This window comes from Salvelinus namaycush, chromosome 25, assembly GCF_016432855.1.
Source record: "Salvelinus namaycush isolate Seneca chromosome 25, SaNama_1.0, whole genome shotgun sequence".
Taxonomy (NCBI): domain Eukaryota; kingdom Metazoa; phylum Chordata; class Actinopteri; order Salmoniformes; family Salmonidae; genus Salvelinus; species Salvelinus namaycush.
In genome coordinates, this window is record NC_052331.1 from 35,175,594 (window position 1) to 35,201,914 (window position 26,321).

Below are 26,321 nucleotides of genomic sequence, written 5' to 3' on the forward strand. Positions count from 1 at the left end.
GCGCTGTTACAGCGTGTATGTGTGTGTGTACACAGTACAAGCTGCGGACAATTCGGGGCGTGTTTGTGGAGAGGGGGGGGCTGGGGTCGAAGGAAGGAAGGAAGGAAGGATGGGAGGATGGGAGGGGAAAGGAGTGAACCCTAGTCTAACAGCGACGTCATTCCAGTGGAGTCAACAGCGACCCGCAAAGAGATCTTCAACATTTTGTCCCGTTCTGCTCAGTTACCGGGCGGCCGCACATAGGATACCAACTTTAAAAAAAATCCATATCTTAACTTTTCTTGTCCATGTTCCGTAGTAGTTAATTTAATCTGTTGGCTATGATGAAGTGGGGAGCAGCTGATTTGGGGGTGACATGGACATTGTTCTCTCTGTTCTTCAACTTTTCTGTCACCAACGGACAAAATCCGCCGAACTACAACCTTTTCCAAGGAGCTGCGTACCAGGGCGCGAGACACCGACAGTCACAGAGGAATAGGTCAATTATTATTTGTATCTATTGTTAATCTGTTTTATTGATTTCCATTTGCCTCAAACGAGTTGTGTTCTGTGTCGCTGCGATCGTTATTTTATTTTCGCATGACTTTTTCTCTTTAATTAGTGCAGGAAATGGAGAGATTAAATGTGATTACATTGAATGAATTCAATATACGTTTACATTTAGAATTATTTTACTGCAGTTATTTATCACTAAATTGTTGCATTGAGTTGTTTCTGAGTTCTGTTCTGGAGAATAATGGACCACTGAGTGTGTCTAGTCTTGTCTGTTTGCTGCAGATAGGTTGGTTATCTGCCCCAGTCACCCTGTAACGTGATAGGTTGGTTATCTGCCCCAGTCACCCTGTAACGTGATAGGCTGGTTATCTGCCCCAGTCACCCTGTAATGTGATTGGCTGGTTATCTGCCCCAGTCACCCTGTAACGTGATAGGTTGGTTATCTGCCCCAGTCACCCTGTAACGTGATAGGTTGGTTATCTGCCCCAGTCACCCTGTAACGTGATAGGCTGGTTATCTGCCCCAGTCACCCTGTAACGTGATAGGCTGGTTATCTGCCCCAGTCACCCTGTAACGTGATAGGTTGGTTATCTGCCCCAGTCACCCTGTAACGTGATAGGTTGGTTATCTTCCCCAGTCACCCTGTAACGTGATAGGTTGGTTATCTTCCCCAGTCACCCTGTAACGTGATAGGCTGGTTATCTGCCCCAGTCAGCTACAGCTAAACGATCCACACAGATGCTGACTTTTATTTCTCTCTCTTCTTTCTCAAATGTTTCTATCAGACAAGAGACTATTTGTATCTTTTTTCTCAAGCCTGGAAGGGTTGGAATTGTTGCCTGATGATTGGTTACCATATGTTGCTTATACATCTCTCTCTCTCCTCCCCCTCTAGGAACTGGTGTGCATATGTGGTCCATAAGAACGTGAGCTGTACCGTCCAGGGGAATGTGGAGAGCTTTGTGGAGCCTGAGGTGGCACCGTGCCCAAACCATGACCCAGACTGTGAGCAACAAGTGATGTAAGTTTCCCTGGAGAGAGGTATGGGTGGAGGACAGAGAGAGGGATGACAGAGAGGTATGGGAGAGAGGGATGGGTGGAGGACAGAGAGAGGGATGACAGAGAGGTATGGGAGAGAGGGATGGGTGGAGGACAGAGAGAAAGGAATGAAAGAGAGGTATGGGAGAGAGACCTGGGTGGAGGACAGAGAGAAAGAGGGGTGGGTGGAAGATGGAGAGAGAGAGATGGAGGGCAGAGCGAGAGAGGGATGGGTGGAGGACAGAGTGAGAGAGGGATGGGTGGGTGGAGGATGGGGAGAGAGAGAGGGATGGGAGAAGGGAATGGGTGGGTGGAGGACAGAGAGAGGGATGACAGAGAGGTATGGGAGAGAGGGATGGGTGGAGGACACAGAGAGAGGAATGACAGGTAGGGATGGGTGGAGGACAGGGAGAAAGAGGGGTGGGAGAGAGGGATGGGTGGGTGGGAGTTGGAGAGAGAGGGATGGGTGGGTGAAGGACAGAGAGAGAGAGGGATGGGAGAGAGGAATGGGATGGGTGAAGGACGGAGAGAGAGAGATGGAGGGCAGAGCGAGAGAGGGATGGGTGGAGGACAGAGCGGGAGAGGGATGGGTGGAGGACGGAGAGAGAGAGATGGAGGGCAAAGCGAGAGAGGGATGGGTAGAGGACAGAGCGAGAGAGGGATGGGTGAAGGACGGAGAGAGAGAGGGATATAATATAATATTATTCCCTCCCTTCTCTTATTTTCTCATCTGAGAGGGCTGGGGATGTTACAGCAATGTGATGGGAACTAGGTGGAGTTGCTCCTTACTACTCAGTCACCTCAGGTCCACTGGAGGGGTGAGAAGGGTTAGGAAAAGGGAGGACAGAAGGGAGGAAACAGCCGTTTGGATTTATGAGTTAGCCAGTGAACAGCAATGATTCATCCACTCTGATTAGGTCATTTATTCCAGTAATGAGACTGACGGGATGACTGATCAACCACCGAATGAATGACAACACTGGCTCTGACAACATCAACCACAGAATGAATGACAACACTGGCTCTGACAACATCAACCACAGAATGAATGACAACACTGGCTCTGACAACATCAAATGGAAGTTGTTGTTTTCATCATTAGAGCGTCACTGGAAATATTTCATAGCTGGACGGCCCAGGTTCCACTAATGGGGTTCCACTGATGGGGTTTCACTCAATTAGATTTACCATAGCTGGGCAGCCCAGGTTCCACTGATAGGGTTCCACTCAATTAGATTTACCATAGCTGGGCAGCCCAGGTTCCACTGATAGGGTTTCACTCAATTAGATTTACCATAGCTGGGCAGCCCAGGTTCCACTGATGGGGTTCCACTCAATTAGATTTACCATAGCTGGACAGCCCAGGTTCCACTGATGGGGTTCCACTCAATTAGATTTACCATAGCTGGACAGCCCAGGTTCCACTGATGGGGTTCCACTAATGGGGTTTCACTCAATTAGATTTACCATAGCTGGACAGCCCAGGTTCCACTGATGGGGTTCCACTCAATTAGATTTACCATAGCTGGACAGCCCAGGTTCCACTGATGGGGTTCCACTCAATTAGATTTACCATAGCTGGGCAGCCCAGGTTCCACTGATGGGGTTCCACTCAATTAGATTTACCATAGCTGGACAGCCCAGGTTCCACTGATGGGGTTCCACTGATGGGGTTCCACTCAATTAGATTTACCATAGCTGGGCAGCCCAGGTTCCACTGATGGGGTTCCACTGATGGGGTTTCACTCAATTAGATTTACCATAGCTGGACAGCCCAGGTTCCACTGATGGGGTTCCACTGATGGGGTTCCACTCAATTAGATTTACCATAGCTGGACAGCCCAGGTTCCACTGATGGGGTTCCACTCAATTAGATTTACCATAGCTAGACAGCCCAGGTTCCACTGATGGGGTTCCACTCAATTAGATTTACCATAGCTGGGCAGCCCAGGTTCCACTGATGGGGTTCCACTCAATTAGATTTACCATAGCTAGACAGCCCAGGTTCCACTGATGGGGTTCCACTCAATTAGATTTACCATAGCTAGACAGCCCAGGTTCCACTGATGGGGTTCCACTCAATTAGATTTACCATAGCTGGACAGCCCAGGTTCCACTGATGGGGTTCCACTCAATTAGATTTACCATAGCTGGGCAGCCCAAGTTCCACTGATGGGGTTTCACTCAATTAGATTTACCATAGCTGGACGGCCCAGGTTCCACTGATGGGGTTTCACTCAATTAGATTTACCATAGCTGGACGGCCCAGGTTCCACTGATGGGGTTTCACTCAATTAGATTTACCATAGCTGGACGGCCCAGGTTCCACTGATGGGGTTTCACTCAATTAGATTTACCATAGCTGGACGGCCCAGGTTCCACTGATGGGGTTTCACTCAATTAGATTTACCATAGCTGGACAGCCCAGGTTCCACTGATGGGGTTCCACTGATGGGGTTTCACTCAATTAGATTTACCATAGCTGGACAGCCCAGGTTCCACTGATGGGGTTCCACTGATGGGGTTTCACTCAATTAGATTTACCATAGCTGGACAGCCCAGGTTCCACTGATGGGGTTCCACCCAATTAGAGTTATCATCAAATCAAATCATGCTTTATTTATACATTACATTTCAGTCATGAAATGCAACGCAATGTGCTTTACAGGAAAAAAACAAATTAAAAACAATTTAAAATAAAAGCAGAAATATTTACTACACAACAAAAGATAAAAAAACAAAATAATGACACAAACAGAACGATTAAAAAGCACCCTGAGGAAAAGAAAAGCTAAAAATATGTTTTAAGATCTCTTTTAAATATGTCCACAGTTTCGGCCCCCCTCAGGGGGGTACTGGGTACATAACTTAAAAGCCTGACATGTATTGGGGTGCACAATTGTGGATTGATTTAAAAACCAATACAAGAATGTTCAAATGAATTCTAAAACTCACAAGCAGCCAGTACAGAGACCTTATAACCGGTGTAGTGTGTGCTCTCCGTCTGGTCTTGGTCAGTACAGAGACCTTATAACCGGTGTAGTGTGTGCTCTCCGTCTGGTCTTGGTCAGTACAGAGACCTTATAACCGGTGTAATGTGTGCTCTCCGTCTGGTCTTGGTCAGTACAGAGACCTTATAACCGGTGTAGTGTGTGCTCTCCGTCTGGTCTTGGTCAGTACAGAGACCTTATAACCGGTGTAATGTGTGCTCTCCGTCTGGTCTTGGTCAGTACAGAGACCTTATAACCGGTGTAGTGTGTGCTCTCCGTCTGGTCTTGGTCAGTACCCTGCAGCATACTGTATGTTTTACAGTACAGAGACCTTATAACCGGTTTAGTGTGTGTTCTCCGTCTGGTCTTGGTCAGTACAGAGACCTTATAACCGGTGTAGTGTGTGCTCTCCGTCTGGTCTTGGTCAGTACAGAGACCTTATAACCGGTGTAATGTGTGCTCTCCGTCTGGTCTTGGTCAGTACCCACGCTGCAGCATTCTGTAGGGTTTACAGTACAGAGACCTTATAACCGGTGTAGTGTGTGCTCTCCGTCTGGTCTTGGTCAGTACAGAGACCTTATAACCGGTGTAGTGTGTGCTCTCCGTCTGGTCTTGGTCAGTACCCTGCAGCATACTGTATGTTTTACAGTACAGAGACCTTATAACCGGTGTAATGTGTGTTCTCCATCTGGTCTTGGTCAGTACCCTGCAGCATACTGTATGTTTTACAGTACAGAGACCTTATAACCGGTGTAATGTGTGTTCTCCGTCTGGTCTTGGTCAGTACAGAGACCTTATAACCGGTGTAATGTGTGTTCTCCATCTGGTCTTGGTCAGTACCCACGCTGCAGCATTCTGTAGGGTTTATAGTACAGAGACCTTATAACCGGTGTAATGTGTGTTCTCCATCTGGTCTTGGTCAGTACCCACGCTGCAGCATTCTGTAGGGTTTATAGTACAGAGACCTTATAACCGGTGTAATGTGTGCTCTCCGTCTGGTCTTGGTCAGTACCCTGCAGCATACTGTAGGGTTTACAGTACAGAGACCTTATAACCGGTGTAATGTGTGTTCTCCGTCTGGTCTTGGTCAGTACCCACGCTGCAGCATACTGTATGGTTTACAGTACAGAGACCTTATAACCGGTTTAGTGTGTGTTCTCCGTCTGGTCTTGGTCAGTACAGAGACCTTATAACCGGTGTAGTGTGTGCTCTCCGTCTGGTCTTGGTCAGTACCCTGCAGCATACTGTATGTTTTACAGTACAGAGACCTTATAACCGGTGTAATGTGTGTTCTCCGTCTGGTCTTGGTCAGTACCCACGCTGCAGCATTCTGTAGGGTTTACAGTACAGAGACCTTATAACCGGTGTAGTGTGTGCTCTCCGTCTGGTCTTGGTCAGTACCCACCCTGCAGCATACTGTATGTTTTCAGTTGACCAATAGCTTTCTTAGGTAGACCAGATAAGAGAGCATTACAGTAGTCAAGACTGCTTGTAATAAAAGCATGGATGAGTCTCTCTGTATCAGCCTGAGAGAGAAATGGCCGCACCTTGGAAATTCCTAATGTGTGATTCGAAATGTAGTTCAGAATCTAAAATAACACCTCGGTTTTTTTCCTGGTGTTTCATCTTTATTGCCCGTGAATTAAAATGTTCGGCCAGATTCTCTCTCTGTGCTTTGGCTCCAACATTAAGTACCTCGGTTTTGCCATAACACTGTGACATGTTCACAGTGACGTCATGGTTTTTATTGTAACTTGTGACAGCACTGTTTTGCAACACTTTAGACGCATAGTTGGAGTGAAGTTAAATAATGCGATTTGACGTTTTACCCCCTTGAGAACACCTCTGTCTTGTGAAATCTGTTCTCAAACGGTCATGACTTCATGGAATAAAATGAGAGAGCGCGCGAGCGAGAGGGAGACACGGAGAGGGAGACACGGAGAGAGAGACACGAAGAGAGAGACACGAAGAGGGAGGGAGGGAGACACGGAGAGAGAGACACGAAGAGAGGGGGGGAGACACGGAGAGAGAGACACGAAGAGGGAGGGAGAGAGAGACACGAAGAGGGAGGGAGGGAGAGAGAGACACGGAGAGAGAGACACGAAGAGGGAGGGAGGGAGACATGGAGAGGGAGGGAGGGAGAGAGAGACACGAAGAGGGAGGGAGGGAGACACAGAGAGGGAGGGAGGGAGACAAGGAGGGAAGGAGAGAGACAGAGGGATGGAGAGCGAATGAGAGAACGAGAGAGAAAGAGAAAGACACAAAGGGACTGGTAAACTATTAGAGAGAGAGACGGAGGGAGGGAGAGAGAAGGAGAGAGAAGGGGACTGGTACACTATTAGAGAGAAAGACAGAGGGAGGGAGAGAGAAGGAGAGAGAAAGAGAAAGACACAAAGGGACTGGTAAACTAAAAAGTTTGCTTTCTTTTTCTAACCCTAACTCCTTTCTCTGCGTGACGGAAAATGATTTGGAAATCCCAGAATCTCCTGGGAGGCAGGTCAGAGAAACCTGAACCCAAGTTTCCGTGAGAGCGATAGGGAGGAGGCCTGGCATTGGGTTATGGTTAGACAGCTCTGTTTCACTCCTGGACTTTACTTGTTGAGTCTATCTCTTTATCTGTTGCTATCCATCTATCTGTTGCTCTCTCTTTATCTGTTGCTCTCTCTTTATCTGTTGCTCTCTCTGTATCTGTTGCTCTCTCTGTATCTGTTGCTCTCTCTTTATCTGTTGCTCTCTCTGTATCTGTTGCTATCCATCTATCTGTTGCTCTCTCTGTATCTGTTGCTCTCTCTGTATCTGTTGCTCTCTCTTTAACTGTTGCTCTCTCTTTATCTGTTGCTCTCTCTGTATCTGTTGCTCTCTCTTTATCTGTTGCTCTCTCTGTATCTGTTGCTCTCTCTTTATCTGTTGCTCTCTCTGTATCTGTTGCTCTCTCTGTATCTGTTGCTCTCTCTTTATCTGTTGCTCTCTCTTTATCTGTTGCTCTCTCTGTATCTGTTGCTCTCTCTTTATCTGTTGCTCTCTCTTTATCTTTTGCTCTCTCTTTATCTGTTGCTCTCTCTTTATCTTTTGCTCTCTCTTTATCTGTTGCTCTCTCTTTATCTGTTGCTCTCTCTGTATCTGTTGCTCTCTCTGTATCTGTTGCTCTCTCTGTATCTGTTGATCTCTCTTTATCTGTTGCTCTCTGTATCTGTTGCTCTCTTTATCTGTTGCTCTCTTTATCTGTTGCTCTCTCTTTATCTGTTGCTCTCTCTTTATCTGTTGCTCTCTCTGTATCTGTTGCTCTCTCTTTATCTGTTGCTCTCTCTTTATCTGTTGCTCTCTCTTTATCTGTTGCTCTCTCTTTATCTGTTGCTCTCTCTGTATCTGTTGCTCTCTCTTTATCTGTTGCTCTCTCTTTATCTGTTGCTCTCTCTTTATCTGTTGCTCTCTCTGTATCTGTTGCTCTCTCTGTATCTGTTGCTCTCTCTTTATCTGTTGCTCTCTCTTTATCTGTTGCTCTCTGTATCTGTTGCTCTCTGTATCTGTTGCTCTCTATTTATCTGTTGCTCTCTATTTATATGTTGCTCTCTCTTTATCTGTTGCTCTCTCTTTATCTGTTGCTCTCTCTTTATCTGTTGCTCTCTCTTTAGCTGTTGCTCTCTCTTTATCTGTTGCTCTCTGTATCTGTTGCTCTCTATTTATCTGTTGCTCTCTATTTATATGTTGCTCTCTCTTTATCTGTTGCTCTCTCTTTATCTGTTGCTCTCTCTTTATCTGTTGCTCTCTCTGTATCTGGTTGCTCTCTCTTTATCTGTTGCTCTCTCTTTATCTGTTGCTCTCTCTTTATCTGTTGCTCTGTCTTTATCTGTTGATCTCTCTGTATCTGTTGCTCTCTCTGTATCTGTTGCTCTCTCTTTATCTGTTGCTCTCTCTTTATCTGTTGCTCTCTCTTTATCTGTTGCTCTCTCTTTATCTGTTGCTCTCTCTTTATCTGTTGCTCTCTCTTTATCTGTTGCTCTCTCTGTATCTGTTGCTCTCTCTGTATCTGTTGCTCTCTCTGTATCTGTTGCTCTCTCTTTATCTGTTGCTCTCTCTGTATCTGTTGCTCTCTCTTTATCTTTTGCTCTCTCTTTATCTGTTGCTCTCTCTTTATCTTTTGCTCTCTCTTTATCTGTTGCTCTCTCTTTATCTGTTGCTCTCTCTGTATCTGTTGCTCTCTCTGTATCTGTTGCTCTCTCTGTATCTGTTGATCTCTCTTTATCTGTTGCTCTCTTTATCTGTTGCTCTCTTTATCTGTTGCTCTCTCTTTATCTGTTGCTCTCTCTTTATCTGTTGCTCTCTCTGTATCTGTTGCTCTCTCTTTATCTGTTGCTCTCTCTTTATCTGTTGCTCTCTCTTTATCTGTTGCTCTCTCTGTATCTGTTGCTCTCTCTTTATCTGTTGCTCTCTCTTTATCTGTTGCTCTCTCTTTATCTGTTGCTCTCTCTGTATCTGTTGCTCTCTCTGTATCTGTTGCTCTCTCTTTATCTGTTGCTCTCTCTTTATCTGTTGCTCTCTCTTTATCTGTTGCTCTCTGTATCTGTTGCTCTCTGTATCTGTTGCTCTCTATTTATCTGTTGCTCTCTATTTATATGTTGCTCTCTCTTTATCTGTTGCTCTCTCTTTATCTGTTGCTCTCTCTTTAGCTGTTGCTCTCTCTTTATCTGTTGCTCTCTGTATCTGTTGCTCTCTATTTATCTGTTGCTCTCTATTTATATGTTGCTCTCTCTTTATCTGTTGCTCTCTCTTTATCTGTTGCTCTCTCTTTATCTGTTGCTCTCTCTTTATCTGTTGCTCTCTCTGTATCTGGTTGCTCTCTCTTTATCTGTTGCTCTCTCTTTATCTGTTGCTCTCTCTTTATCTGTTGATCTCTCTGTATCTGTTGCTCTCTCTGTATCTGTTGCTCTCTCTTTATCTGTTGCTCTCTCTTTATCTGTTGCTCTCTCTTTATCTGTTGCTCTCTCTTTATCTGTTGCTCTCTCTTTATCTGTTGCTCTCTCTGTATCTGGTTGCTCTCTCTTTATCTGTTGCTCTCTCTTTATCTGTTGCTCTCTCTTTATCTGTTGCTCTGTCTTTATCTGTTGATCTCTCTGTATCTGTTGCTCTCTCTGTATCTGTTGCTCTCTCTTTATCTGTTGCTCTCTCTTTATCTGTTGCTCTCTCTTTATCTGTTGCTCTCTCTTTATCTGTTACTCTCTCTTTATCTGTTGCTCTCTCTTTATCTGTTGCTCTCTCTGTATCTGTTGCTCTCTCTGTATCTGTTGCTCTCTCTGTATCTGTTGCTCTCTCTTTGTCTGTTGCTCTCTCTTTATCTGTTGCTCTCTCTTTATCTGTTGCTCTCTCTGTATCTGGTTGCTCTCTCTTTATCTGTTGCTCTCTCTTTATCTGTTGCTCTCTCTTTATCTGTTGCTCTGTCTTTATCTGTTGATCTCTCTGTATCTGTTGCTCTCTCTGTATCTGTTGCTCTCTCTTTATCTGTTGCTCTCTCTTTATCTGTTGCTCTCTCTTTATCTGTTGCTCTCTCTTTATCTGTTGCTCTCTCTTTATCTGTTGCTCTCTCTTTATCTGTTGCTCTCTCTGTATCTGTTGCTCTCTCTGTATCTGTTGCTCTCTCTGTATCTGTTGCTCTCTCTGTATCTGTTGCTCTCTCTTTGTCTGTTGCTCTCTCTTTATCTGTTGCTCTCTCTTTATCTGTTGCTCTCTCTTTATCTGTTGCTATCCATCTATCTGTTGCTCTCTCTGTATCTGTTGATCTCTCTCTATCTGTTGCTCTCTCTGTATCTGTTGCTCTCTCTGTATCTGTTGATCTCTCTTTATCTGTTGCTCTCTCTTTATCTGTTGCTCTCTCTGTATCTGTTGATCTCTCTTTATCTGTTGCTCTCTCTTTGTCTGTTGCTCTCTCTTTGTCTGTTGCTCTCTCTTTATCTGTTGCTCTCTCTTTATCTGTTGCTCTCTCTTTATCTGTTGCTCTCTCTTTATCTGTTGCTCTCTCTTTATCTGTTGCTCTCTCTTTAGCTGTTGCTCTCTCTGTATCTGTTGATCTCTCTTTATCTGTTGCTCTCTCTTTGTCTGTTGCTCTCTCTTTGTCTGTTGCTCTCTCTTTATCTGTTGCTCTCTCTTTATCTGTTGCTCTCTCTTTATCTGTTGCTCTCTCTTTATCTGTTGCTCTCTCTTTATCTGTTGCTCTCTCTTTATCTGTTGCTCTCTCTGTATCTGGTTGCTCTCTCTTTATCTGTTGCTCTCTCTTTATCTGTTGCTCTCTCTTTATCTGTTGCTCTGTCTTTATCTGTTGATCTCTCTGTATCTGTTGCTCTCTCTGTATCTGTTGCTCTCTCTTTATCTGTTGCTCTCTCTTTATCTGTTGCTCTCTCTTTATCTGTTGCTCTCTCTTTATCTGTTACTCTCTCTTTATCTGTTGCTCTCTCTTTATCTGTTGCTCTCTCTGTATCTGTTGCTCTCTCTGTATCTGTTGCTCTCTCTGTATCTGTTGCTCTCTCTGTATCTGTTGCTCTCTCTTTGTCTGTTGCTCTCTCTTTATCTGTTGCTCTCTCTTTATCTGTTGCTCTCTCTGTATCTGGTTGCTCTCTCTTTATCTGTTGCTCTCTCTTTATCTGTTGCTCTCTCTTTATCTGTTGCTCTGTCTTTATCTGTTGATCTCTCTGTATCTGTTGCTCTCTCTGTATCTGTTGCTCTCTCTTTATCTGTTGCTCTCTCTTTATCTGTTGCTCTCTCTTTATCTGTTGCTCTCTCTTTATCTGTTGCTCTCTCTTTATCTGTTGCTCTCTCTTTATCTGTTGCTCTCTCTGTATCTGTTGCTCTCTCTGTATCTGTTGCTCTCTCTGTATCTGTTGCTCTCTCTGTATCTGTTGCTCTCTCTTTGTCTGTTGCTCTCTCTTTATCTGTTGCTCTCTCTTTATCTGTTGCTCTCTCTTTATCTGTTGCTATCCATCTATCTGTTGCTCTCTCTGTATCTGTTGATCTCTCTCTATCTGTTGCTCTCTCTGTATCTGTTGCTCTCTCTGTATCTGTTGATCTCTCTTTATCTGTTGCTCTCTCTTTATCTGTTGCTCTCTCTGTATCTGTTGATCTCTCTTTATCTGTTGCTCTCTCTTTGTCTGTTGCTCTCTCTTTGTCTGTTGCTCTCTCTTTATCTGTTGCTCTCTCTTTATCTGTTGCTCTCTCTTTATCTGTTGCTCTCTCTTTATCTGTTGCTCTCTCTTTATCTGTTGCTCTCTCTTTAGCTGTTGCTCTCTCTTTATCTGTTGCTCTCTGTATCTGTTGCTCTCTATTTATCTGTTGCTCTCTATTTATATGTTGCTCTCTCTTTATCTGTTGCTCTCTCTTTATCTGTTGCTCTCTCTTTAGCTGTTGCTCTCTCTTTATCTGTTGCTCTCTCTTTATCTGTTGCTCTCTCTTTATCTGTTGCTATCCACTATTAGAACTGAATGAGCTAGCCACAATGGGCTTCCTGATTGGATTCAGAGTTGCAGCTCTAATAGTAGAATTCCAGTCAATGTGCACAAGAGTACTATTTCCAAAGCCCCTATGCTTATGAGCACATGTAGCAAAACGATAGCTTGATATTCAACTATTAATAGGTGGATTCTTTCCAGGAGCTAACAGAGATATCAATGGAAATTAAATTAACAGGCACAGAATTACTATTTGCATATCGCTGTGATTTAATGGGAGTAAATACCTTTTGAGGAGCTTGATTTGATCAGTCATTGCCTCAGAGCTGCCATGTAGTGTTTGGATAGGATCCAGGCACCTAGATGATTATGGTGGATTCCATCCTCCTTATAGAACATTCTCTCCTTCATTAGGTGTCAAAGTTGTCGACAAAATTTACACCAATGGAGCTGCAGTAGTCACGTAGCCAGTTGTGAAGCTCTAGTAGCCTGCTAAAATGTACACCAATGGAGCTGCAGTAGTCACGTAGCCAGTTGTGAAGCTCTAGTAGCCTGCTAAAATGTTCACTACATCGACCCAGCGAGGGCACAAAGCCAGAAATTGTGGAACGTTTTTTTGTGTCCAGCAGAGACCCAATCAGTTCTGTTTCAGCCATTCCGAGCTACCATTCCAAATGGAGTTAAATCTCACATGGACTGCAACAGCCTCAACCTCTGTGTATTGACGTAGAACGGCGGGGCTAGTAATATCCTGTTCTTGTGCCCTCGAGTAGATCATATTTTTTTCTCCAGTAACCGAGACATTTGGTACCTTAGAGCTGCCTAAAACAACAGCCGGCGAGATGGGAGAGGAAATACGCCCATTCCTACACCTCGTATGAATCAGGATGACCCGTCGAGGACTGGCGAGAGGCGCCATCTCGCACAGCTGCAACCCTTGGCACCCGGTTGAAGCCTCCCAAAACCAATGAATCCTCATTCACCGTAGAAGCCACCGGAGAGGGAGACAGAACAGGGGACGAAGGCACAGGTACCTCCGGAGCCTCATTGACCATAGCAGCCACCGGAGAGGGAGGCATAACGAAGGCGCAGGTACCTCCGAAGCCTCATTGACCGTAGCAGCCACCGGAGAGGGAGACAGAATGAACGCACAGGTACCTCCGGAGCCTCATTCACCGTAGAAGCCACCGGAGAGGGAGACAGAATGAACGCGCAGGTACCTCCGGAGCATAATTCACCGTAGAAGCCACCGGAGAGGGAGACAGAACAGGGACGAAGGCACTGGTACCTCTGGATCTGATCACGAAGTGGAAGCCCCAAGGGATGAAGTTGCTGGAAGCTCTGTTTCCAGGGCAGCGATGCTGTTTGAAGTCTGTATCAGGTCCGGGCTTCCCACCACTAAGGAGGCCCCTATTACCAAAGGCCGCTGCTTTTGACTTCGACGACGAATGAAGTACCTCCATGGCTGGTTGGCAGGGTCGAAAACAGGAACATCCACTAAGTGATCCAGAAGCATCCTACTAACTCCATATTTCAGGGAAGGGGGAGACCCTTTCAGGGAGGGATCCCTGCAGTGCACCGGCCAGTCGGCTGTGGAGAGACGACACAGTAGCGACACTCCCATCAGTCCAGAGAGGCGTCCAGCTACTGGAGTAGAAGAAAAAGGGAAGTAGTTTGGCTTGGATTCCCCAGTCGCTTGTGTAGGTTCGGTACCTCTTTGCTAAGAGTAGCCACTTCGTCTCTGTTGTCCTCTGCAAGTAAACATTTGGCCCCTCAGAGGGGGGAAGGGCTGACTAGTCCTTTGGCATTAAAGAGTTTCTACAGTAGAGTAAAGTATTTTTTTCTTTTTTTGTAGAGCATAGTTTCTACAGGAGAGTAGAGTTGGTCCTGTATGGCAGGACCAAATCGGAGAGATAGGAGCAAGCCCATGTAATGATTTGTAGGTTAGCAGTAAAACCTTGAAATCAGCCCTAGCCTTAACAGGAAGCCAAAGGCTAGCACTGGAGTAATATGATCAATTTTTTTTGGTTCTAGTCAAGATTCTAGCAGCCGTGTTAAGCACTAACTGAAGTGTATTTAGTGCTTTATCTGGGTAGCCGGAGCGTAGAGCATTGCAGTAGTCTAATCCAGAAGTGACAAAAGCATTGATTAGCTTTTCTGACATCATTTTTGGACAAAAAGTTCCAGATTATTTGTTATTTTATGTAGATGAAAAAAAGCTGTCCTTGAAACAGTCTTGAAATGTTCGTCAAAAGAGAGATCAGGGTCCAGAGTAACGCCGAGGTCCTTCACAGTTTTATTTGAGACGACTGTACAACCATCAAGATTAATTGTCAGATCCAATAGACGATCTCTTTGTTTCCTGGGACCTAGAACAAGCATCTCTGTTCTGTCCGAGTTTAAAAGTAGAACATTTTCCGCCATCCACTTCCTTATGTCCGAAACAAAGGCTTCCAAGGTAGGAAATTCTGGGGCCTCACCATGTTACATTGAAATGTACAGCTGTGTGTTGTCTGCATAGCAGTGAAAGTTGTGTTTCCGAATGACATCACCAAGAGATGAGAGATTCGATATAGGCCAATAGTTTTGTACATTTTCCGGGTCAAGGTTTGGCTTTTTCAAGAGATGCTTTATTACTGCCACTTTTAGTGAGTGTGGTACACATCCGGATAGGGAGTCATTTATTGTTCAACATAGGAGGGCCAAGCACAGGAAGTAGCTCTTTCAGTAGTTTAGTTGGAATAGGGTCCAGTATGCAGCTTGAAGGTTTAGAGGCCGTGACTATTTTTAATGAATGTGTTTTTGGATTCTGGGTTAAACTTGGAACATTGCTGTCCTAGAGACTGGTTTTTACATCAGAAGTGAATGGTTATCTGTAGGATGGTGCTGGGTGGACGGGAGGAAGTCACAGGATTGCTGTAGGCGATACGGATGGACATCTGTGGATTAGGCAAATGAGGGGTTGAGGTCAGATCAGATCCCCTTAAGGGAGAAATGGTTTATGGTTTATTACCTATTACTTCGTCTTCCTGTCGAACCATAATAGATGTAAGGATTGGAGAGAAGGAGTTCCAACATTTGAGTATATATACTTGTGGTGGTGGAAACATGTTTTGTCTAATGCAGCTGTATTGATCCTCTGGGAAGAATTAAACTTGGTTAAGCTTTCATAGTGTCCATTGAATTATTTACTCTGAGAATTAGAACCTAACAGTGTCGTAGAGATACAGGATTAAAAAATGTGTGTGTCTCCATTGATCCAAGGTCCTGTCAGTTCTGTGCAGACTCAGGACCACTGAGTTTTGGAGAAATACGCAGATTCAAAGAGGGGTCCGTAATTTGCTTTCAAATGATCATGAATTTATCACTGCTGAAGTGAAAGCCATCCTCTGTTTGGGGATGCTGCTTTTTAGTTAGCTTTGAGACAGTATCAAAAATACATTTTGGAATGTTGTTGCTCTCCTCAATTAGGTTGGAAAAATAGGATGATCGAGCAGCAGTGAGGGCTCTTCGATATTGAATGCCCTTGTCTTTCCAAGCTAGTCGGAAGACTTCCAGTTTGGTGAAGCACCATTTCTGTTCCAATTTCCTGGAAGCTTCAGGGCTCAGGTATTTTCGGTATACCAGGGAGCAAATTTTCTTGTGACAAATGTTTTTTTGTATTTTTTAGGGGTTGCGACTGCATCTAGGGTATTACGCTTTAGATCCTCAGTTAAGCGGGGGATATGGTCACTAGTGGAACCAGCAGGAGAGGCCTCATGTGACACAGTAAATTAATCAGGCTTGAGTCATGTTTCAGTCAGGTCAATCACATCAAGATTATGATCAGTGATTAGTTCATTGATTATGACTGCTTTGGACGTGAAGGATCTAACATTAAGTAGCCCTATTTTGAGATGTGAGGTATCACAATCTCTTTCAATAATGGCAGGAATGGAGGAGGTCTTTATTCCAGTGAGATTGCTAAGGCGAACACCGCCATGTTTAGTTTTGCCCATCCTACATCTAGGCACAGACACATTCTCAATGGGGATAGTTGAGCTGACTACACTGACTTTTGCTAGCTAACAGCCTGCTGTCCGGCCTGCATCTGATCTCATTGTGGAGCTAGAGGAGTTAGAGCCTTGTCTATGTTGATAGATAAGATGAGAGCACCCCTCCAGCTAGGAGGAAGTCCGTCACTCTTCAGCAGGCCAGGCTTGGTCCTGTTTGTGGGTGAGTCCCAGAAAGAGGGCCAATTATCTACGAATTCTATCTTTTGGGAGGGGCAGAAAACAGTTTTCAACCAGCGACTTAGTTGTGTGCTGTAGAGCTCATCACTCCCCCTAACTGGGAGGGGGCCAGAGACAATTACTCGATGCCAACACATTTTTCTAGCTGATTTACACTCTGAAGCTATGTTGCGCTTGGTGACCTCTGACTGTTTCATCCTAACATCGTTGGTGCTGACGTGGATAACAATATCTCTATACTCTCTACACTCGCCATTTTTATCCTTAGCCAGCAGCATCTTCAGATTAGCCTTTACGTTCATAGCCCTGCCCCTAGTGAACAGTGTATGATCGCTGGATGATTCTTTTAAGTCTAATATTGTGTGTAATGTCATCGCCAATGACTCAGGTTTTCAATTTGTCAGAGCTAATGGTGGAAGGCTTCAGCGGCTCCCTGTAATGGATGGAGGAGAGACCTGCTCAGCCTCTGACTCCAACTCGTTGCTTAATGGAGAGAACCGGTTAAAAGTTTCTGTCGGCAAATGAGCAACACCGGTTGAGCAGCGTTTCTTTCCAGAGTCCGGCTGCGGAGATTTATACTACTATTTTTATTCAACCTTTATTTCAAATCAAATTAATCAAATCAAACTTTATATTCCACATGCGCCGAATACGTGTACGTAATATAAGTGTTAGATTTTACCGTTAAATGCTAAATTACAAGCCCTTAAGCAACAGGGCAGTTCAAGAAGAAGAAAAGATTTACCAAGTAGACTAAAATAAAAAGTATTAATAAAAAGTAACACAATAAGAATAACAAGGCTATATACAGGGTGTTACGGTACAGAGTCAATGTGGAGGCTATATACAGGGGGTACTGGTACAGAGTCAATGTGGAGGCTATATACAGGGGGTACCGGTACAGAGTCAATGTGGAGGCTATATACAGGGGGTACCGGTACAGAGTCAATGTGGAGGCTATATACAGGGTGTTATGGTACAGAGTCAATGTGGAGGCTATATACAGGGTGGTACTGGTACAGAGTCAATGTGGAGGCTATATACAGGGTGTTATGGTACAGAGTCAATGTGGAGGCTATATACAGGGGGCACCGGTACAGAGTCAATGTGGAGGCTATATACAGGGGGTACCGGTACAGAGTCAATGTGGAGGCTATATACAGGGTGTTATGGTACAGAGTCAATGTGGAGGCTATATACAGGGTGGTACTGGTACAGAGTCAATGTGGAGGCTATATACAGGGGGTACCGGTACAGAGTCAATGTGGAGGCTATATACAGGGTGTTACGGTACAGAGTCAATGTGGAGGCTATATACAGGGGGTACCGGTACAGAGTCAATGTGGAGGCTATATACAGGGGGTACCGGTACAGAGTCAATGTGGAGGCTATATACAGGGGGTACCGGTACAGAGTCAATGTGGAGGCTATATACAGGGTGGTACTGGTACAGAGTCAATGTGGAGGCTATATACAGGGTGTTATGGTACAGAGTCAATGTGGAGGCTATATACAGGGTGGTACTGGTACAGAGTCAATGTGGAGGCTATATACAGGGTGTTATGGTACAGAGTCAATGTGGAGGCTATATACAGGGTGGTACTGGTACAGAGTCAATGTGGAGGCTATATACAGGGGGTACCGGTACAGAGTCAATGTGGAGGCTATATACAGGGTGTTATGGTACAGAGTCAATGTGGAGGCTATATACAGGGTGGTACTGGTACAGAGTCAATGTGGAGGCTATATACAGGGGGTACCGGTACAGAGTCAATGTGGAGGCTATATACAGGGTGTTACGGTACAGAGTCAATGTGGAGGCTATATACAGGGGGTACCGGTACAGAGTCAATGTGGAGGCTATATACAGGAGGTACCAGTACAGAGTCAATGTGGAGGCTATATACAGGGTGTTATGGTACAGAGTCAATGTGGAGGCTATACACAGGGGGTACTGGTACAGAGTCAATGTGGAGGCTATACACAGGGGGTACCGGTACAGAGTCAATGTGGAGGCTATATACAGGGGGTACCGGTACAGAGTCAATGTGGAGGCTATACACAGGGGGTACCGGTACAGAGTCAATGTGGAGGCTATACACAGGGGGTACCGGTACAGAGTCAATGTGGAGGCTATACACAGGGGGTACCGGTACAGAGTCAATGTGGAGGCTATATACAGGGGGTACTGGTACAGAGTCAATGTGGAGGCTATATACAGGGGGTACCGGTACAGAGTCAATGTGGAGGCTATATACAGGGGGTACCGGTACAGAGTCAATGTGGAGGCTATATACAGGGTGTTATGGTACAGAGTCAATGTGGAGGCTATATACAGGGGGTACCGGTACAGAGTCAATGTGGAGACTATATACAGGGTGGTACTGGTACAGAGTCAATGTGGAGGCTATATACAGGGGGTACCGGTACAGAGTCAATGTGGAGGCTATATACAGGGTGTTACGGTACAGAGTCAATGTGGAGGCTATATACAGGGGGTACCGGTACAGAGTCAATGTGGAGGCTATATACAGGGGGTACCGGTACAGAGTCAATGTGGAGGCTATATACAGGGGGTACCGGTACAGAGTCAATGTGGAGGCTATATACAGGGGGTACCGGTACAGAGTCAATGTGGAGGCTATATACAGGGGTACCGGTACAGAGTCAATGTGGAGGCTATATACAGGGGGTACCGGTACAGAGTCAATGTGGAGGCTATATACAGGGTGTTATGGTACAGAGTCAATGTGGAGGCTATATACAGGGGGTACCGGTACAGAGTCAATGTGGAGACTATATACAGGGTGGTACTGGTACAGAGTCAATGTGGAGGCTATATACAGGGGGTACCGGTACAGAGTCAATGTGGAGGCTATATACAGGGTGTTACGGTACAGAGTCAATGTGGAGGCTATATACAGGGGGTACCGGCACAGAGTCAATGTGGAGGCTATATACAGGGGGTACCGGTACAGAGTCAATGTGGAGGCTATATACAGGGGGTACCGGTACAGAGTCAATGTGGAGGCTATATACAGGGGGTACCGGTACAGAGTCAATGTGGAGGCTATATACAGGGTGTTACGGTACAGAGTCAATGTGGAGGCTATATACAGGGGGTACCGGTACAGAGTCAATGTGGAGGCTATATACAGGGGGTACCGGTACAGAGTCAATGTGGAGGCTATATACAGGGGGTACCGGTACAGAGTCAATGTGGAGGCTATATACAGGGTGGTACTGGTACAGAGTCAATGTGGAGGCTATATACAGGGTGTTATGGTACAGAGTCAATGTGGAGGCTATATACAGGGTGGTACTGGTACAGAGTCAATGTGGAGGCTATATACAGGGTGTTATGGTACAGAGTCAATGTGGAGGCTATATACAGGGTGGTACTGGTACAGAGTCAATGTGGAGGCTATATACAGGGGGTACCGGTACAGAGTCAATGTGGAGGCTATATACAGGGTGTTATGGTACAGAGTCAATGTGGAGGCTATATACAGGGTGGTACTGGTACAGAGTCAATGTGGAGGCTATATACAGGGGGTACCGGTACAGAGTCAATGTGGAGGCTATATACAGGGTGTTACGGTACAGAGTCAATGTGGAGGCTATATACAGGGGGTACCGGTACAGAGTCAATGTGGAGGCTATATACAGGAGGTACCAGTACAGAGTCAATGTGGAGGCTATATACAGGGTGTTATGGTACAGAGTCAATGTGGAGGCTATACACAGGGGGTACTGGTACAGAGTCAATGTGGAGGCTATACACAGGGGGTACCGGTACAGAGTCAATGTGGAGGTTATATACAGGGTGTTACGGTACAGAGTCAATGTGGAGGCTATATACAGGGGGCACTGGTACAGAGTCAATGTGGAGGCTATATACAGGGGGTACCGATACAGAGTCAATGTGGAGGCTATATACAGGGGGTACCGGTACAGAGTCAATGTGGAGGTTATATACAGGGGGTACCGGTACAGAGTCAATGTGGAGGCTATATACAGGAGGTACCGGTACAGAGTCAATGTGGAGGCTATATACAGGGGGCACTGGTACAGAGTCAATGTGGAGGCTATATACAGGGGGTACCGGTACAGAGTCAATGTGGAGGCTATATACAGGAGGTACCGGTACAGAGTCAATGTGGAGGCTATACACAGGGGGTACCGGTACAGAGTCAATGTGGAGGCTATATACAGGGGGTTCTGGTACAGAGTCAATGTGGAGGCTATATACAGGGGGTACCGGTACATAGTCAGTGTGCGGGGGTACAGGCTAGTTGAGGTAATCTGTACATGTAGGTGGGGGCAAAGTGACTATGCATAGCTAACAAACAGTAAGTAGCAGCAGTGTACAAGGGGGGGTGTCAATGTAAATTGTCTGGTGGCGATTTTTATGAATTGTTCAGCGGTCTAATAGCTTGGGGGTAGAAGCTGTTGAGGAGCCTTTTGGTCCTAGACTTGGTGCTCCGGTACCGCTTGCCGTGCGGTATCAGAGAAAACAGTCTATAACTTGAGTGACTGGAGTCTGACAATTTTATTGTCTTTCCTCTGACACCGCCTATTATATAGGTCCTGGATGGAAGGAAGCTTGGCCCCAGTGATGTACTGGGCCGTACGCACTTCCCTCTGTAGCGCCTTACGGTCAGATGCCGAGCAGTTGCCATACTAGGCGGTGATGCAACTGGTAAGGATGCTCTCAATGGTGCAGCTGTAGAACCTTTTGAGAATCTGGGGGCCCATGCTAAATCTTTTCAGTCTCCTGAGGGGGAAAAGGTTTTGTCGTGCCCTCTTCACGACTGTCTTGGTATGTTTGGAACATGATAGTTTGTTGGTGATGTGAACACCAATGAACTTGAAACTCTCGACCTGCGCCACTACAGCCCCGTTGATGTTAATGGGGGCCTGTTCGGCCCGCCTTTTCCTGTAGTCCACGATCAACTCCTTTGTCTTGCTCACATTGAGGGAGAGGTTGTTGTCCTGGTACCACACTGCCAGTTCTCTGTCCTCCTCACTATAGGCCATCTCATCGTTGTCGGTGATCAGGCCTACCACAGTTGTGTCGTCAGCAAACTTAATGATGGTGTTGGAGTCATGTTTGGCCACCCAGTCATGAGTGAACAGGGAGTACAGGAGGGGACTAAGTACACACACCTGAGGGGCCCCAATGTTGAGGATCAGCGTGGCAGATGTGTTGTTGCCTACATTCACCACCTGGGGGCAGCCCGTCAGGAAGTCCAGGATCTAGTTACTAGGCAAGTCAGTTAAGAACTTCTCTGGGATAGGTGGGACGGTAGTGTCCCACTTGGCCAAAATCCCGAAAAAATGTAGCGCTCCAAATTAAAATATATTACTATAACAATCAATCTTTCATGAAATCACACATGAAAGACACCAAATTAAAGCTACACAAGTTGTGAATCCAGCCAACATGTCTGATTTCAAAAAGGATTTACGGGGAAAGCACACCAAACAATTATGTTAGCTCAGTACATAGCCACAGAAAAACACAGCCTTTTTCCCAGCAAAAGATAGTAGTCACAAAAAGCAGAAATAGAGATAAAAGTAATCACTAACCTTTGACGATCTTCATCAGATGACACTCATAGGACATCATGTTACACAATACATTTATGTTTTGTTCGATAATGTGCATATTTATATCCACAAATCTCGGTTTACATTGGCGCCATGTTCAGAAATGCCTCCAAAATATCCAGAGTAATTGCAGAGAGCCACGTCAAATAACAGAAATACTCATCATAAACTATGATGAAAGATACATGTTTTACAAATAATTAAAGATACACTTGTTCTTAGTGCAACCGCTGTGTCAGATTTAAAAAAAAAAAAAACTTTAGTAAAAAGCACACCTTGCAATAATCTGAGACGGCGCTCAGATTTAACAACCTTTTTCCGCCATGTTGGAGTCATCAGAAATACGAAATGACATCATAAATATTCCCTTACCTTTGATTATGTTCATCAGAATGCACTGCCAGGATTCCTAGTTCCACAATAAATTGTTGTTTTGTTCGATAATGGCCATTACTTATGTCCAATTAGCTACTTTTGCTAGCATGTGTAGTACACGTGTCCAAACGCTCGCGCAGATGCAGGCAAACGTCGGACGAAAACTTCAAAAAGTTATATTACAAGTCGAATAAACTGGTCAAACTTAGTAGAGAATCAATCTTCAGGATGTTGTTATCATATATATCCAATAACGTTCCAACCGGAGCATTTCTTCATGTCTGTATAAGTTATGGAACGCAAGACGATATCATGAGGAAAGCGCATGACCAGGAACTGTCAATCTGCCAGACCAATGACTGAAACACCTCCCATCCGGCCCCACATCACACTAGAGGCTTCATTCAACGTTCTACAGACTGTTGACATCTAGTGGAAGGCGTAGGAAGTGCAAACAGATCCATATATTACAGGGAATTGAATAGGCGATGACTTTAACATCGACCACTCTCAGAATTCTCACTTCCTGTTTGGATTTTTCCTCAGGTTTTTGCCTGCCATATGAGTTCTGTTATACTCACAGACATCATTCAAACAGTTTTAGAAACTTCAGAGTATTTTCTATCCAATAGTAATAATAATATGCATATATTAGCATCTGGGACAGAGTAGGAGGCAGTTCACTATGGGCACGCAGTTCATCCAAAAGTGAAAATGCTGCCCCCTATATCAAAGAAGTTAAGAACAAATTCTTATTTACGATGACGTCCTACCCCGGCCGAACCCAGACAACGCTGGGCCAATGACGTCCTACCCCGGCCGAACCCAGACAACGCTGGGCCAATTGTGCGCCGCCCTATGGGACTCCCAATCATGGCCGGATGCAGCTTAACCCTAACGCCTCTTGCACTGAGATGCAGTGTCTTAGACCAGTCAAGCTACTATCTGTACTTACTGGTGGCACAGACCCTGTTTCATTCTCTCCTACACCTACATTACCATAACGACTGCATCTGATGTTGGGCTTGCAACACGTCTATCCTTTTAAGGTTAGCATCAGTTTGTAATATTCTCAACAAAGATTCTATTATCAAAAGAGAAATAATGTCATAGACGTAAGTAGAAACTTTTGAAGACATGTGTTTGTCTTTGTGTGTTTGTGCGTGCCTGCGTTTGTGTGCGTGTGTGCGCACTTACAGGTTTGTCCTGCCTTCTCTCCCAGGTATCGGACGCGGTTCCGGCCGGCCTATAAGATCGCCTATAAGACGGTGACAGACCTGGAGTGGAGGTGTTGCCCTAGTTACCAGGGACCAGACTGCTCTGAGCTGAAGGCTGCTCTTAACAGACAGACAGTACCAGCAGGGTCTCAGCCCCACCAGACCCAGTACCCTAACAGACAGACAGTACCAGCAGGGTCACAGCCACCCCAAACCCAGTACCCAAACAGACAGACAGTGCCAGCAGGGTCACAGCCTCACCAGAACCAGTACCCTAACAGACAGACAGTGCCAGCAGGGTCACAGCCACACCAGACCCAAAACTCTGGGGAAGCACCACACTACCCCCAGACCAGATCCATCCTTGGACAGACCAGACACCCACAGAGTAAGATACTTGACAACATGACATGTTGCTGCTTTCTCAATCCTCTTCTTAGAGATGGATTCATATATGAAGTGTGTTAATGTGTTGTATTGACTTAACTGTGTCCTCTGTCTCAGGGCCAGAGAGGAGGGAGACGGGGGTGTACGAGGGGAGGCATGGAGGAGCAGACAGAGACAGGGTGCGTCTCCTGGAGGGGGAGGTGCAGCGCCTCTCCCAAACAGTGGGGGCGCTGCAGGATGCAATGACTGGGCTGAGCTCCACTCTGAGATCTGACCTGCAGGAGGACACCTCCAAGATGCTGGTCACCCTGCTCAACAACCTCCGCGCTGTGACCCCCGACAGTGTCCACGCCCCCGATATAGAGCAGGCCGCAGTACCATCAGACAACCACCAGGGGTCAGTGATCGACGGGCACCAGGCCACCAGGGGGCCAGTCCAGGGGGACAGGGGGCTGGAAAAGGTCCTGGCCAGGTTGGATGATGTCAACACCTCTCTGAAGAGTAAAGAGGAGGCTCTGGAGGAGCTGAGAGGTACCGTGACCTCACACAGCGGTCATATCCGCCTGCTGCTTGATGCCTCTCAGACACAGCAAGACCCTGTTGGGGGTGGAGCCCCTGCTGACCTGGAGGAGCTACTAGAGAAATACATGGACAGGCAGCTGGGCTTCCTGAGGAAGAACATGGAGGACAGCATGGAGAGAACGATAGAAGAGAGGATAGGGAAGGAGGTGGAGAAGCTGCAGAAATCCTGTGATGGAAGGATCCAGTTGATGGAGAGGAGGTGTGAGGAGGAGCGGGAGAGAGGACTGCTCAGTCTGACTGAGATGGTGGACAAGGAGGAGCAGCTAAAGGAAGAGATCAGGGAGTTGAGACTGGACATCACTGCTTCCGACCAGCCCGGCCGGACACTCAGACAGACTGACCCCAAACCTAATGTTAGACAGACTGATCCCAAACCCAGCCTTAGACAAACTGCCCCTGCCAGACAGACCGACCTGGCTAGACAGGATAACCAGCCTCCAGGTATCCTACCAGCTGTCCAGCGTGGTAACCTCTCTGACCTGTGGAGGGAGCTGGAGCGTGTGGCGGAGGCCCATCACGTCCTGAATGCCCGCATGGACAATGAGCTGCAGTACCTGTCCTCTCCATGGGGGGAGCTAGAGGGAAAGGGGTTAGAGGTGGAGGGGTTAGGACTAGAGGGAGAGGTGGGGTCTCGGCTGGAGGAGTTAGAGGCGCGTCTGAATGTGACAGAGCAGAACGCGGAGGTCCACTGTTTCTACGTGGAGGAGAAGCTGACCCGGGCAGTAGCCGAGCAGGGGACGGAGCTACGACAGCTGCTGGAGGAACGAGTAAACGTACTGGAAGACCAGTTTACCACCATGCTGGTCGAGATGAACAACGAGTCATATCCTGTTGGAGGAGGAGGGAGCGTGGACCTTCAGGTACTGTAGGTAGACAACTAGGGTAGAGGAAGACCAGTTTTCGGAACGTTGTTGGTTTTAATCTCAGACCTGGTGATAGAAAGTGGGAGATTAACTAGCAACCAGTGGGTTGCTGGTTTTAATCCCAGACCTGGTGATAGAAAGTGGGAGATGATCTGGCAACCGGAGGGCTGCTGGTTTTAATCCCAGACCTGGTGATAGAAAGTGGGAGATGATCTGGCAACCGGAGGGCTGCTGGTTTTAATCCCAGACCTGGTGATGGAAAGTGGGAGATGATCTGGCAACCGGAGGGCTGCTGGTTTTAATCCCAGACCTGGTGATAGAAAGTGGGAGATGATCTGGCAACCGGAGGGCTGCTGGTTTTAATCCCAGACCTGGTGATAGAAAGTGGGAGATGATCTGGCAACCGGAGGGCTGCTGGTTTTAATCCCAGACCTGGTGATAGAAAGTGGGAGATGATCTGGCAACCAGAGGGTTGCTGGTTTTAATCCCAGACCTGTTGATAGAAAGTGGGAGATGATCTGGCAACCGGAGGGCTGCTGGTTTTAATCCCAGACCTGGTGATAGAAAGTGGGAGATGATCTGGCAACCGGAGGGCTGCTGGTTTTAATCCCAGACCTGGTGATAGAAAGTGGGAGATGATCTGGCAACCGGAGGGCTGCTGGTTATAATCCCAGACCTGGTGATAGAAAGTGGGAGATGATCTGGCAACCGGAGGGCTGCTGGTTTTAATCCCAGACCTGGTGATAGAAAGTGGGAGATGATCTGGCAACCGGAGGGCTGCTGGTTTTAATCCCAGACCTGGTGATAGAAAGTGGGAGATGATCTGGCAACCGGAGGGCTGCTGGTTTTAATCCCAGACCTGGTGATAGAAAGTGGGAGATGATCTGGCAACCGGAGGGCTGCTGGTTTTAATCCCAGACCTGGTGATAGAAAGTGGGAGATGATCTGGCAACCGGAGGGCTGCTGGTTTTAATCCCAGACCTGGTGATAGAAAGTGGGAGATGATCTGGCAACCGGAGGGCTGCTGGTTATAATCCCAGACCTGGTGATAGAAAGTGGGAGATGATCTGGCAACCGGAGGGCTGCTGGTTTTAAT

General features: G+C 46.3%; 1 protein-coding gene across 1 annotated transcript in view; it reads left to right on the forward strand.

Moving 5' to 3' along the window:
• The first annotated feature begins 207 nt into the window (after positions 1-207).
• emilin2a (elastin microfibril interfacer 2a) overlaps positions 208-26,321 on the forward strand; it is a 73,982-nt gene continuing 47,868 nt past the window's right edge. The window contains exons 1-4 of the mRNA XM_038963328.1: positions 208-478; positions 1,391-1,516; positions 23,399-23,781; positions 23,898-25,222. Coding sequence (XP_038819256.1) covers positions 321-478; positions 1,391-1,516; positions 23,399-23,781; positions 23,898-25,222 — 1,992 coding nt within the window. The 5' untranslated portion in view covers positions 208-320. The remainder of the gene's footprint in view (positions 479-1,390; positions 1,517-23,398; positions 23,782-23,897; positions 25,223-26,321) is intronic.